This window comes from Melitaea cinxia, chromosome 8 (assembly GCF_905220565.1).
Source record: "Melitaea cinxia chromosome 8, ilMelCinx1.1, whole genome shotgun sequence".
NCBI lineage: Eukaryota > Metazoa > Arthropoda > Insecta > Lepidoptera > Nymphalidae > Melitaea > Melitaea cinxia.
The window spans coordinates 14581530-14596449 of record NC_059401.1 but is presented as its reverse complement, the minus strand read 5'-3'; the positions used below and the strand labels follow the sequence as shown (position 1 = coordinate 14596449).

The 14920-nt window shown below is 33.3% G+C and overlaps 1 protein-coding gene across 1 annotated transcript; it reads left to right on the top strand.

Moving 5' to 3' along the window:
- Positions 1 to 2170: 2170 nt before the first annotated feature.
- Positions 2171 to 8339, top strand: LOC123655889 (malate dehydrogenase-like). Its single transcript, XM_045591635.1, has 7 exons — positions 2171 to 2320; positions 2902 to 3105; positions 4478 to 4672; positions 4784 to 4981; positions 6253 to 6385; positions 7148 to 7322; positions 8093 to 8339. Exons 1-7 carry the CDS (start codon positions 2171 to 2173, stop codon positions 8238 to 8240), a joined length of 1203 nt encoding a protein of 400 aa, XP_045447591.1. The 3' UTR covers positions 8241 to 8339.
- Positions 8340 to 14920: the final 6581 nt, after the last annotated feature.

Sequence of the window (14920 nt, the reverse complement as noted above, 5' to 3'; positions counted from 1 at the left end):
TAGTTCTTGAGAGTTTTCGTTTAGTTATAAATTATTTTTGTGTATCTACCCTCTATTTACAACGTATTATTAAATATAAAAAATGGCTTTTATATTTACATTCTTGCTTTGAAACGCTTACTCCTTATATTTGAAACGAGTGTTGTTTTTTTTAAGAGAACCCAGTTATAATTATGGTTTTTTTCTATATTATATAGTTGATAAATGTTTATTATCATATAATGTTTGTCAATTGTCTATTAAATGTTTGAGAGTTTTTGTATATTAATTTGTTATGATTTAATAGATTATCGTTGTTTTTTTGGGTTTTTTATTTTATTTTTCTTTATTTTAATTAATGTTATAGATTGTTGTTTATCTTTTTGCTGAAAATGTGCCAGAATACATTTGTATTTATTAAGATACTATGTAAATATTATCAACGTAATTTAAAATTCTAAAACGAGCTATTTTTATATTTAATATAAGTTGAAATTTCAATTTTCATATTTTTGTTGATGAAATGATTTTTCTGCGATACGTGGTTTGTCAACTCAACTGTCTTATAACAATTGTACTTATTTAAGAACACTATTGTGAATTGTAAGAATTTTGTTGCAGTAAGTGAAAGTTCCGATTTCGGAAACCGGATTTAGCGGTTCTGTATGTCTGTATACATTAAAGTTGTTCCAAGTGGTTTGAATAAAAAAAAATAGTGACCCTGACTGTAGTTAGACACCTAAAAATTTTAATAAGATATTGATCTTAAATAATATGTTTTCAATTATTTGAAATATACCTTAATATTTGGATAAACTTAGTCCAACAAAAAGATTAGGAGCGAATTCAACCATGGAATGGAAAACCATAAAGTTATGTGTAACGTATATCAAAATACAAGTATTGATTGACCTCATAAAAATAAAAAGATAAACTCTACCTTGTGCCTTTTCGCCTGCATTTAAGTATTTAAAATTTTATGGATCTGTGTGATTACTTTTTATATTACTTGTTTTAACACTGTATGTCCTGTTTGATATATGGCTATTCATTTTAAATAACGTTTTGAATATCATTTGATTTTGACTATAAATATTGATCAAAATCAAATGATATATGATTATATTATAATATTTATGCAATTTAAATTTTTCTGAAATTTGCTAAAATTACTTGCTTAAATGAAATTAAGAACTGTTTGGACACTTTCAATTTTTGTAACCATTAATCACGTGATTATTTAAACACCTTTTTAACCCCACTCCTGCTCCTCCCCAAAATCACGTTTATTCGGGCACAGAGTTTTAAAAATTTTAAACCTTTAAAAAGAAAAAGTGGAAAATCAAGCATTACTTCAAAAATGTCCAGACACTACCAAGATTTTAGGTTGTTTTTGGTATGAAAATAGTAAAGGAAAATTGTACTGTTTATAAATTGCTAGTGCAATAAAAATATATATTCGCATATATTTTGCCCTTTCCCTTCTCCCTTTCTAGATTTTTTCCGATTTTCTCCCCCCCCCCCCTTTCGAGCCTCCCGTGATTAATGGACAAATCCATGTTGTACCTACCCTCTGTCTTGTTAATTTCGAAGGTGAAGTCTAGACGGCTTTCACACTGAATAGATCTAGTCATTTTTAATTCCTGTGTTGTATGTACACACGATTAAGTATGCCTGTGTATGGGTAGACAATATAATAATCAATATGAATGTTATGATATATTATATAGGTGAAACTTATCTATTAAATTTGATGTCTGTTCTGTTGGTATTTTTATTTCGTCTATCCTTGTCGAGTGCAACTATTTATTTTTCTTCTGAACGTGGAAGTCCACGTCTGTTTTTTACATTTTCTGTCTAAAAATATTATTTCAGTGGGTCCTATGAATACATGTTTGTTGATATCTGAATATATACCCTAATATATTTACGAGTACAATAAGTCTATAAAAATTGATCATAAAAACTAAATTCATCATCTGTAAAAGAAACTCGCAGTCTATCAATGCAATAAACTATTTCATTATGTCATGTTAGATGATAATATTTGACATAATTTATCTATATCCTCTATCAACAAAATGTCAGTCTAAGAATGTTATGAAAATAGCCCAAAATCAAAACCAAAAATAAATGTTACAAAAACCATACCAAACCAATAACATATCAACCAAAAGCAAATTAAATAAAAATGTTTCGACAAATATTAAACGTAATAAAGTCGAACTGCCAAGTAGTTCCAAAAGCAAAGTATCAAAATTATATTATGTCTGATGTCCTAGCGCAGATAGAACGAGAATGCGAGAAGTTTTGTCCTGTACCGAGATTTCCATCGAGGAAGGTTTGTAGCAGTTAATTTGTAAACAAACTTTTTTTTTTGTCACTAGTTCGGCAAACAAGCGTACGGCTCACCTGATGGTAAGAGATTACCGTAGCTTATAGACGCCTGCAACATCAGAAGCATCGCAAGTGCGTTGCCGACCCAATCCCCAATCCCCCCAGGAGCTCTGGTTACCTTACTCACCAACAGGAACACAATACTGCTTGAAAACAGTATTATTTAGCTGTGGTCTTCTGTAAGGTCGAGGTGCTATCCCAGTCGGGCTGCTCCATATTTTGAGCAGGAAATTCCTGCTCTGCCCTACCTCAGTTAAAAACTTGTACTTGTGTTTACTTTTTCTACGTAATAGAAATCACATTTTCCTTATTGTTTATTTGTTATGAACGGTATTGTTTCAGTTTTATTTACTATTGACAAAATCTTTTAATGAACAAAATTTATTTGAAATTGAAAAACAGCTTGCTGACTCTTACAGTACAGTACAATTATTTTTGCACCTAACTTTTATTTCTGTATTACTTTTTCAAATTTATTACGATCGATTCAAGCTTTAAGAGTTTTTGTCATGTATTACACAACAGGTAACAGTTGTAGGAGCCGGCAGTGACGTAGGAAGTATCGCTTCTCTTTTTTTAAAACAACAGAAAGTCATCAAGATTTTAGCTCTATACGATGATGATCCGGAAAATAAAGTTCTCGGTGTTGCAAATGATTTGGCACATATCGACACGAGTACCGAAGTACAAGCTTACCAAGGAAGAGTGTTTTTGAAAAACGCTCTTGACGTAATGTGCTTTTTTATATTTAACATGAAAGTCTCTTGCAAATATATGTCATCTATATCTATATATACAAAAATGAATGTTTGTCTGTCATGATCTTCAGCAAAGTGTTGTGCTAATGCGATGTTTACCTATACAAAGGATTCTGAGTTAGTACGACCAAAAAAAAAAGCAGCTACGCGCGCAGTGTACAGCTAGTTTAATATAAATTCAAATTATATTTTAAAGCTAATTGTAATAAAAATCTGCCTCTATAAAAATCATTTTTAGTGGATACTTAGTTGTTTAGCGAGGAAGCTATAAAACAACACACCAAGACTTATAAAAGAGGAGCAATTATTTAAAACCTCATTCAATCTGATATCATTCAAAATTTAACACCGGTTAATCCTCTTAGGTCCTAAAATATGATGATACAATCTTTATATATAAAAAGACAAGTCCTGACTCACTCATCAACGCCCAGCCCAAACCCTTGGACCTAAAAAGCTGAAATTTTGCACAGATTTTCCCTTTATGATGTATACAAGGAATAAGGAATGATATTTCGAAATTCAAGCCCTAAAGTGGCAAAATGGTGGTTCAAAATTCATATCGCAAAACAATATTAAATAGACATTACGATTCGAAACTTCGTAGGAGTACTCCCAAAAATAAATGAGCAAATACGTTTTTCGTGATTTTCCGAAAATCAACCCCTTAGGGTGTTAAATGGGGTAAATAAACCTAATAATCGACATGAGTGTCGTTATTTATGTTTTTTTGGACGTAGATTGCGAAAATACAGTTATTTCGAAGTCTAAGACAGCGGACATGACATAAAATAAATTAAATTGTTTCCCAATACAAACTCTGAACTCCCGTTTCACCACTATGTCAATTCGAACCTTCGTAGGTGTACTCCATAAAGAAGTACTTTCAGCATAGACTGAAAAAATAAATAGTATTAACCCTTAGGTACTTCCTTAGGTAGGCTTCCTGCGCGAGCGAAGCCGCGGCCAAAAGCTAGTCCTTTAATAAAATGAAAAGAAGAATTTATTTATTTGTGGTGCGGTAATTACGGTTGATCTACATATGCTATAAAATATTTTAGTACGTTTTCTCGTCGAACTAATGCGGGTGTAACCGCGGGGTACAGCTAGTAAATTATAATAATTTTCATTATTCATTTGTAAACTAACAAAGATACCCACACATTAAGTAATTTTTTCAAAATCTATCCGATGAATATTTTTTCACGTGTGTAGGCAGGTACGTATGAGTACGTATTAATTAAACTCGAATAAGACCTAGAATTAAAAGCAGATGTTACATTAATTGGTGCAATATAATTTAAGATTCAGTGTATCCAAACATATCATTTTACGTTAATTAGGACGCCGACGTGGTGCTCGTCTGCGGCGGTCATTATGTCATGCCTCCGTGCTGCGACGTTACTGACAGAGAATTGTTTTTTGACAACATGCATATAGTACGAACAGTCAGCATAGCCTGCGCACAGTTCTGCCCCCAGGCTATCATCGCTATACAGACTCCGCCTGTGGACTGCAATTTTGCACTTTGCATGCATGTTAGTTACGTATATTTATCTATTAAATTTTGTATTTTACTTAACTTTATATAAAAAAGCCGTTAAGCTTTCCAATTAAAGGCGCCATCAAATGTATAATCATTGTTACAGACCTTAAAACTGGTTCGTGCCTACGATAAACGAAAAGTGCTGGGTGTAAACGCGATTAACTCAATGCGCGCCAACCAGCTGTTCTGTTCTATCACGGGGTCTGATCCCTCTAAATCTCACACTCCCGTCATTTGCGGGACAGGTCGATGCACTAGAGTACCAGTTTTCTCAGCCGCAAAAGCTGGAAACTTTCCACAGGTTATTTATTGACAATCTTTTTTATTTTTTGAGTTTTTACTCTCTAAAGAATGAAAGAGAGTAAATTCTAGTTGTGTGTTAAAGTCGACAGACACAATTTTTGTCCTATTAAGCTGTGTATTCAAGTTTACAAGATAACCGTTGCAAATTGCTTGAATTCAACAGTTATTAGAACATGTCATTTTTTGTTGAAACGTCATGTGATCAAATCCGTGTTAGTAATGTTAACATTTAAGCAAAAAATACAACTCTTATTCGGCGGTAGAGAAAAAAATTGTAGGAAAGATGTGGGTTTCGAAAGTGATTCTATGAGCTGCTTATCTTTATATTCGAATCGAGTTTTACTTGACTTATTGTTTATCATTAATGGACAAAATCTTAAAACATATCCATAAAATATAAGGTCTATTCTGTATACATCTATACATGTTCGCATGTCATTGGTCACATATTAATTGTGTTTTGTGTTTTTCCGGATCCCGATACACGAATCGTTTACTAGCGGGAGTCGTTGGATGTTAACTGTTAAATAGTCAATTGGCTGTAACGTTTATCCAATAGTTTCTCATTTAGGGTTTTGTTATTGTAACGTCTGACGTTTTCTTATCAAATTTCCATTTTTAACAACTGCTTCAGTTGCTGCTTAAAACATTGAGGTTGTTATTAAATAAATTAGTTAGAATTAACGTGTAGTTAATTTACTGAGGAGAATTCCAGCATGAACTAAACGAAAGGCAAAAATAACTTATAATGATCTCTTCGTGCTAAGTAACACGAAGGTTTATAAATTGATTTCCCTTAGGACCTATCTTGTGCGAAAGTTCCATGTAAATAATGACATAGCGAAATTAATTTAATTAAAATACAATGGACAAACTTGGAGTATATAGTGAACGTTAATTTATTTATTAATAAAAGACTAGATGTCTTACTTTATTTAATAAAAAATATTAAAAATTTCCCTATTTATTTATTCGATAAAAACACAATTTTTTAGAGATCAGGTACTAATTAATTTTGAAATCTGTACATATTTTAATCGTTCCGAAATAAATAAAATAAAATTTACAAGCTTTTACGCGAACTGAAAATAAAATAAACGTATTAATTTTATATTTAGATGCTAATATCTGTCTATAATATGAATATAGAAACATAATTATCTCTATCAATCGTAGTCTTTATTAATGCTTTTGACGATATTGTTTAATTTAGATAAAAAGAAGTAGTATAAATAAAGTAATTTAATTCTTTTCCTACTTTAACTTTAGACCCAAGTGGAGTGCCTCACTCGATTGGTACGGGAAGCTGACGAGATAATCTGCAAGGTTAAAAACAATGGCGAACAGGGACATTTGTCGCTAGGATTTTCAACCGCTAGATTTGTAGTTAACATCATGAAAGGTACGAGACTAATTAGCTGATTAAGAATGATTTGGCTTTAATCATATAATTATTATCATAGTTCCCGCTCGGGCTAGATACCTGTTTTTTTTAATGTATGTTCAATGATTTTTTTTATCGAAACTCTGAGTTATGTCTAACAATGCGTATTTTCTTGACTATTTTTTCGTCGACCTACATTGTATTATTATTTATATCCCATAACTTTTCACTGGCTATACCGATTTTGATGATTCTTGTTTTAATCGAAAGCTGATGCTTGTCATCTAGTTTCATGTATATTTGATCGAGATATAAAAACTACTTCTTGAGTAATCTTTGATAATACTTATTTACTTGACTATTTTTTTTTTGTACTTGCATTGTATTACTTTTCGATATAATTGAAGTCGTTTTTTTTCGTTTGCGAATAAAAACAACAAATGTTTGTTTCCGGTCTGGACGTCTGTCCTTGTGGGTCTTCCCATCGTGCTGTGGAGAGCAATGTTCAATAACAGTCGGTCCCGGTTGTTATCATAGACACCTGAAAGCGACCTCTCTTACTGACCCTTCTCCAATATGTGACCTATTCCTAGCAGTGTTACAGGATCAATCAATCAGTAAATTATTGTATGGCAACGATGAAGATTATATAATTTCATATCTATTATTACTTATATAGAAAGAAACCGTAGTACCTAATATAGTGTTGCAGTTTTAATAATTAGTTATTTTCGTTTGATTATATTGTAAAAGTGATTTTAAATAAACTATTTTATTTAGGTTTATTCGAAAAGCCGACATTCATAGACAGTGCGCTAGTGGAACAAGCAAATCCAGATAAATGCTACAATATGCCGATTTGCGCTACGCCAGTCACTATCGGTAAAGGCGGTATTATAGAATATGCGATACCCAATCTTAATCAAATCGAAACAAGAATTTTGGAAGACAGCAAGTGAGTTATATTATTTTCTTTGTTGTTGTTTTACTGTGTAGATATTTTAGAGAAATGAGGTAAATTGATTTAATTATGTGTAATAAACTTGCGTTGTTGATTGCGCATTACTACCGACATATTTTTCATATACTACATTTATTAAAGGTTGCCTGGAAGAGATCGCTATAAGCGATAAGGCCGCCTTTGCATACATTACTTGTATTTGTATCTAATCGTTCTGAAATGTAACTTTTTTTTTGTATGTGCAATAAAGCTTAATAAATAAATAAATAAGGTGTAGTAGAAAATATCTTAAGCTTGGTATGGTATGGTATGGTAAACACGGGCTAGTTTCCGCAACTCGACTTTGCGCCGACTTTGCGCCTATTTTGCGTGTTATCTTAAGCTTACAGAAGATCGTAGTCTAATAATTTTACTAGTAAGGTAGCCAAATATCCAATTGATGCGGTCTGTTAAAAGCGAGGATAGGATCGGCTAAGCGTTTATACTATGATACAGAACTTGCGCTATCGTAACCCTGGTGGTAAGCAACCATCAGACAGATTGTAGGTGCCTGCTTTAACTTGGCACTTTTTTGATATCAAAAAAAAAAAAAAAAAACAAAAATTTTGAGTGGTGTAGTAAAATTATAACTAAAAATACATATGATGCAAGAAATGAAGAAGGTAAACAAACACACTTTATCATGAATAACATTATCCAATAACTTTTGTGTCGTTATTAAATGATAGTAATAAAATTACACGTCTATATTAATACATTTTTAGGTGTGAGCTCGAAGACATGTTGACACTCGGTCGTTGCTATGCTATCGGTGACGAGTACTGTCTGCATCCTTGCAAGGCCTGTCCCTGTTGTGTGTGTCCCCCGTGCAAGACATGCAAACCCATGAATAGGAGAAGTAGAAATAATTAAGCATCCACTTCAAAGCATTCCATTTCAAACCACTTAGTGAACCGCACTAACTAGATATCTGTTTCGTGAAAATAGACTGAATAAAAAATTAAGGTTTTATTTCATTGTTTTTTTTTTTTTTAATTTCCACATAAAAACTTACACGTATTCTCTTCTCTTTTCCTAAGTTGAGCAATTTTATGTCTGTGTATAAGGTAACAATTGACTGTCATTATTTTGATATCTAAATGTATAATACTACATATATGGTTGGTTTTATTTATTTACCTATTTCTGGTTTTGTTTCCTAGCGAGAGGTTTTCGTCACAATTTGTATGGAGCTTACTTCAAAATTCTGTATCGAGTAAGCAAAAACGGGGATATACGGTATATAACTTATATTTATTGAAACCGGCCGATAAATTTACTAATTGTCCAGGTAAGCGTTGTTCTGTCGTATATATTATTTAAATAGAAAAACATTCTGGATCGGCCCAATCTAACCGACCAGCGGTTACAATCTGTTATCATACTGATCAAGTACACATAAAAAACGAGTGTGCTTTAGACCACTTGACTAAAATAAAACTTTCTATCTTCACTAATCTATTTCTCCCTCTCAACTTCCGCTTTCCTCGGCCCATCACACTTTTCGTAACGCTCTCGTCACGCACTCACCAGCTTACTGTAAAAATCACTGTGTAAAGAGGTTTTACTTCAAAAAAAAAAAAAATTGGTCGGTCCGTTCGGAAGAGTGCAACCACAAATACTCCTTATGTATAAGGTAATATGTATATGCAATGCGATAACAAATGTTTGTTAGCAATGGCAAAGTTGGAAAAATGCCAAATGACAAGTCTACCTTACGTCTGTCCAATTTCCCTCTGTCTGAATTTTGATACGAGATTAATATATGACACTAGCTGTACCCTGCGTGTGTTTCTACGCTTTTCAGAATTTCATACAATTCTTGCGATTAAATTAGTTTAATCACTACTTAAATTTTATTTTCTTTTCGTGCAACTCGGCGATAGAGAAGGAGTGCAGTATGCTAATAAAAAATTATTTCTTCAATTATGTATTAAAAATACATTAAATCAATAAAAAAAATGTGTGAGTACTTATGCACGCACCTAAAAAGTTATACTTCATTGGATGGCTAACTTCCGTTCAGGGTGTCGGATTTTTTTTGTGACGGTGTGCGCGTACAACGTAATAATACACTCTCATCTTTTTTCCCTAAGGCGCAAAAGAAGTATAATTTCAAAAAAACATTACACACATATTATAGAAGTAGTTATACTTCATTATTATAGAAATATAGTCTTTGACAACTGAATCTTAATAATGTTCAAACTTATAATTTAAATTAATTATGGTCAAATTTAGTTTTATTACGCGATCACTAGTTTACTTTTATTACGCGATAATATGGCGTTAATGCTGTGTGTAGAATTAAATGATTTTGACATTTTGTATTTCGCATAGGTATACTTTATATCAAGGCGATTGTATGGCTTTACATTTTAAGTCGCACATTCACAAGGTCACAACTGAAGCAGAAAACGCGACATCATAATATCAAGCCATTTGACAGCGGTGTCCGTTGTATAACAGCACGCAATATAGTTAGATGTCACGCAACATGACGTGTATGCTGTCTTCTTAGTCGGACACTGATCATGCGTGAACAGATGTCGATGTAATAGACCCTAAAGAAGAAACACCAAAGCCTGTAACTAATAATAATAATAATAATAATAAAGACGTTTATTCACCAAGCATAAAAAAAAACAAAAGATTTCTTAGTCTAATTTACAGAGATTTTATAAAAAATGCTGGTGAAAAGGTCGTAGACTCAGCTTATTGCTGCTTTTCAGTCCGCACCTTTACAAATGCTGCCAGCACAGGATCTTAGATTTACATTTAAAAACTAGATATAGTAACGAAAAAAGTAATGAAAATAGTATTTAATAAAATAAAAAAATAAAAAACCAGGATTAATAAATGAAGTACATTGCCGAAGGTACAAGTAGGTAAAATGGCGAGCCACGTGAGACATACTATACGCTTATAATAAAGTCATAGTTACTACTTCTACTATATTGACTTAAATAAATATATATATATATATATATATATATCGAAATATGGCACAACAGAATATAATCTGTTTAAAATTACCAAAGCACAGCTACATAACGCTACTCTCAACTAGTGTTATGTTCCTTTGTTGAGTAAGGTGGTCAGAACTGCTGGGGAAGGTCGAGGGGTAGGGTCGTCAACGCGCTTGCGATGCTTCTTGTGTTAAAGCGCGTATAAGCTACGGTAACCATTTACCACCAGGTAGGCCTTAAATTTGTTTGCCGACCTAGTCATAAAAAAATTCAAGTAGATACTATAACGATACGTAAATATGTCCCGTACATATTGGCATGGCCGTGGCCTTGTTCGCCATTTATCGGAGGATGTCCGATATGTCTGGATTAGACTCATTGGATTACGTCGGCTAAATGAATGAACTTACAGCGAATAATATATATATATATATATATATATATATATATCGAAATATGGCACAACAGAATATAATCTGTTTAAAATTACCAAAGCACAGCTACATAACGCTACTCTCAACTAGTGTTATGTTCCTTTGTTGAGTAAGGTGGTCAGAACTGCTGGGGAAGGTCGAGGGGTAGGGTCGTCAACGCGCTTGCGATGCTTCTTGTGTTAAAGCGCGTATAAGCTACGGTAACCATTTACCACCAGGTAGGCCTTAAATTTGTTTGCCGACCTAGTCATAAAAAAATTCAAGTAGATACTATAACGATACGTAAATATGTCCCGTACATATTGGCATGGCCGTGGCCTTGTTCGCCATTTATCGGAGGATGTCCGATATGTCTGGATTAGACTCATTGGATTACGTCGGCTAAATGAATGAACTTACAGCGAATAAAAACGCTCGTTTAAATACGTATACTATAGATCATCGAAAAAAAAAACAAAAACCCGTTCTACTTGTGATATAAACGCGAAAATTTAATTGTAGTCTATCACTCATTACTAAGCTTGGTATTTTTATTCGTTCGTATAATATCCTACAGCTTAAAGTGCTCTCCGGAGGCACGGTGGGAAGATCCACAAATAATATAATAGGAATAGGAACATGCACAGGTAAAACTAGAAGGGGTTACAGTTAGTTTACCATAAGAAACCTAATATTGTGCCCATTTACGCACAACCAAAATTAAGTGTAGCGTAAGTCTTACAACATTTTATCGCTGTCGCTTTTAACTTATTGTTATGAAAATTCTGTACATCCTCATTTCAAAGTCAAGAGCATATCGGGGTCGGACTTTGTAAATGGACGTGGAACTTGTCTGGGAGGATATCACGTCTGAAATGTTGTTATATACATACTTATATAATTCAACAAAATCGATTTATATATAATATATTTTTAAGTATAAACGAGTACATACCACGATATAGCTTTTTGACGATTTTTGTCGATATTTCGGACCAGTTACATGGCCGGTGGTCACGACGAGACTAATATCGAGAAAAATCGTCAAAAAAAAAAAATCGTCAAAAAACTATATCGTGGTATGTACTCGTTTATACTTAAAAAGAGACTATGTTTGAAAACCGCGAGTGTCAAGTCTAAAAAAGTTGATTTATATCGTTATCAAATTTGTTTAAATCGATTCGAGTGTATTTTTAACCGACTCCCAAAAAAGGAGGAGGTTCTCAATTCGACTGTATTTTTTTTATGTATGTTACATCAGAACTTTTGACCGGGTAGACCGATTTCGACAAATTTTATTTTAATCGAAAGGTGGTGTGTGTCAATTGGTCCCATTTAAATTTATTTGAGATCTAACAACTACTTTTCGAGTTATATCTAATAATGCGTCTTTACTTGACGCTTTTTTCGTCGACCTACGTTGTACTAAATATAATAATAAAAATACCGCATAACTTTCTACTGGGTGTACCGATTTTGATAATTCTTTTTTTGTTGGAAAGGGGATATCCCTAGTTTAGTACCATGATAAGGAAACCAGGATCTGATGATGGGATCCCAGAGAAATCGAGGAAAACTCTTGAAAATCCGCAATAACTTTTTACTGAGTGTACCGATTTAAATAATTGTTAATTTAATCGAAAGCTGATGTTTGTCATGTGGTCACATATAAATTTTATTGAGATCTGATAACTTCTTTTTGAGTAATCTTGGATAACGCGTAGTTACTTGACTATTGTTTCGTCAATCTACGTTGTATTACTCGTCGATGTAATTGAAGTCGGTTTTTTTTTCGTTTGCGAGCAAACACAATTATTTTATAATAATAAATTCTGGAACGTCTATATTTTATCGGTTGGCTACAATTAATAGCTGCCTGTTTGCGGTACCAGATTTATTGAAAAATTCTAATAGCCATACCTACAGGTATGCTGAATCGTATAACATAAATGTAAAAAATTTTTGGTAGCAATAATTGTCGCAATTGATGTTTGAATGACACGTATGAAATTCGAGCAATGATATTCCGCGATGGTCAATAATTTCTATGAACTAATTGAAAAAGCATGAAATAAAGAGGGGATTAAGTCAAAAGTAAATGAACCCGGTTAGGTCAAAGGCGGCGAAGACATTAAATCCCCAAACAGAGTAGACAGGTCATGACAGAGTAATAAATTCACTTAGTTATACTGAATGACGCATTTGTTCATTGACCTCATGCAAAACGTGCCATCAGGGATTACATGAAGTTATATATTAAAAGACTAGTTGACATGGCGAACTTTGTACGGCCATATGTTTATTCGTGAGTATATATTCTTTCTCCGTCTTCTTTTAATTATTTTTTATACAAATATTGTCCAGACAATAGCGAAGACAAAAAATTAATAGTTCAATTTGGAGCACTCAAATTATGCGCGTACGTGAATTTCGGCAATTCATTTTTGTTTATATAATTATTCGCTTCAGCCTGTAATATCCCATGGCTGGACATAGGCCCCTTTGCCCATGTAGGAGAAGGATCAGAGCTTAATCCACCACGCTGCTCCAATGCGGGTTGGCGGCTATATTCCCTACTATGAGTAACGATCACTATCAGGTGTACATAATAACAACCGGGATCGACAGCCTATTGTGCTATCCGAGAACGGTGACCACGGAAAACATCTGTACGACCAGTACAAATGTTTGTCATGTGCGGGGTTTGAACCCGCAACCGCCAGCGCAACAGTTACAAACCAGTGCTGTGACCATTGCGCCAACGCATCGCAATAATATTGTCTATAATTTAGTATTAATATCTTTATGTATTATGATCTTTATATAATTATAGATAATAATATTTTTTTAATATTAAAGACGTCATCACTCATTATCATCACTTCAGCCTATTGCAGTTCACTGCTGGACATAGGCCTCTACAAGTTTGCGCCAAAAATGGCTTGAACTCATGTGTGTTGACCATAGTCACAACGCTGGGCTAGCGGGTTGGTGACCGCAGGGCTGGCTTTGTTGCACCGAAGACGCTACTGTCAGTCTTCGGCCTGTGTATTTCAGAGCCAGCAGTTGGATGGTTATCCCGCCATCGGTCGGCTTTATAAGTTCCAAGTTGGTAGTGGAACTTTGTTATCCCTTAGTCGCCTTCTTACGACACCCACGGGAAGAGACGGGTTGGCTATATTATTTCCTGCTGTAACCACACAGCATTTTCTACATCGTAAATACTAAACCTGAATTTAACATAATCCTATATGGTAAATTATTATTATTATTCATTTTAAATGAAAAGGTATTTATATTTTCGTGTTTGGCGGTCTTAGAAAGTCTCACAAGGTGTTGTGTCCTTAAAAATTTAAGAACAACCAATTTTTCAAAACATCTCTCATTTACACGATTTTTTATTAGCTTCATCTGTATGTTTGTATGTTTGTAACCGACTCCTTTGGACTTCATTTTGACCCACTTTCAAAGTTCAGATTTGAGGACCGATGACAATACACTAATTTGATAAGATTATTCCTTTTTAGCTTGGTTTATTTATAAAAGCGTGTTTTTTTAGTTTTTTTAATGTACTATTTATTTGCGTATAATCATCCTTTCATCCAAAGAGTGCGAGCGGTAAATCGTAATAAAATATGAAAAAAACCTTAAGTGCAAATAAAGGTTTAATGGCGTAACATGCTAGGACTTTGTTTTATGTTTAATATGAATTTCAATTGTAAGGTTTCATTGTTCTTTGTCGCGTGTATCATTTGCTTTTACGGTATCCATTGGAAATAAGGCTATAAATTTTATTACATTATGATCACGAATTGTATTACATTATAGCAACTAAATACAACTACCTACTACTACTTGCAAGTGCACAACATTGTTTTTGTATTATTGAAAAAGTTACATGACTGTAATCTATATTCTATAGAATGAATTATATTCATGAATCTAATCTATATTGTATATATATATATATATATATATATATATATAGGCTTGCGTAAATATGACCACATTTCGGAATTTCGTAAAAAACTGAACTGGTTACCCATTCGTCTTCGCCGGAATTCTCATATATTGTCTCTTCTGTACTGTGTACTATTTCATCCGTCAACACCTGTTTACCTAAAGGATAAGTTCGAATTCCTTGGTTCACATAGTGAAATTTTAAGGTCAT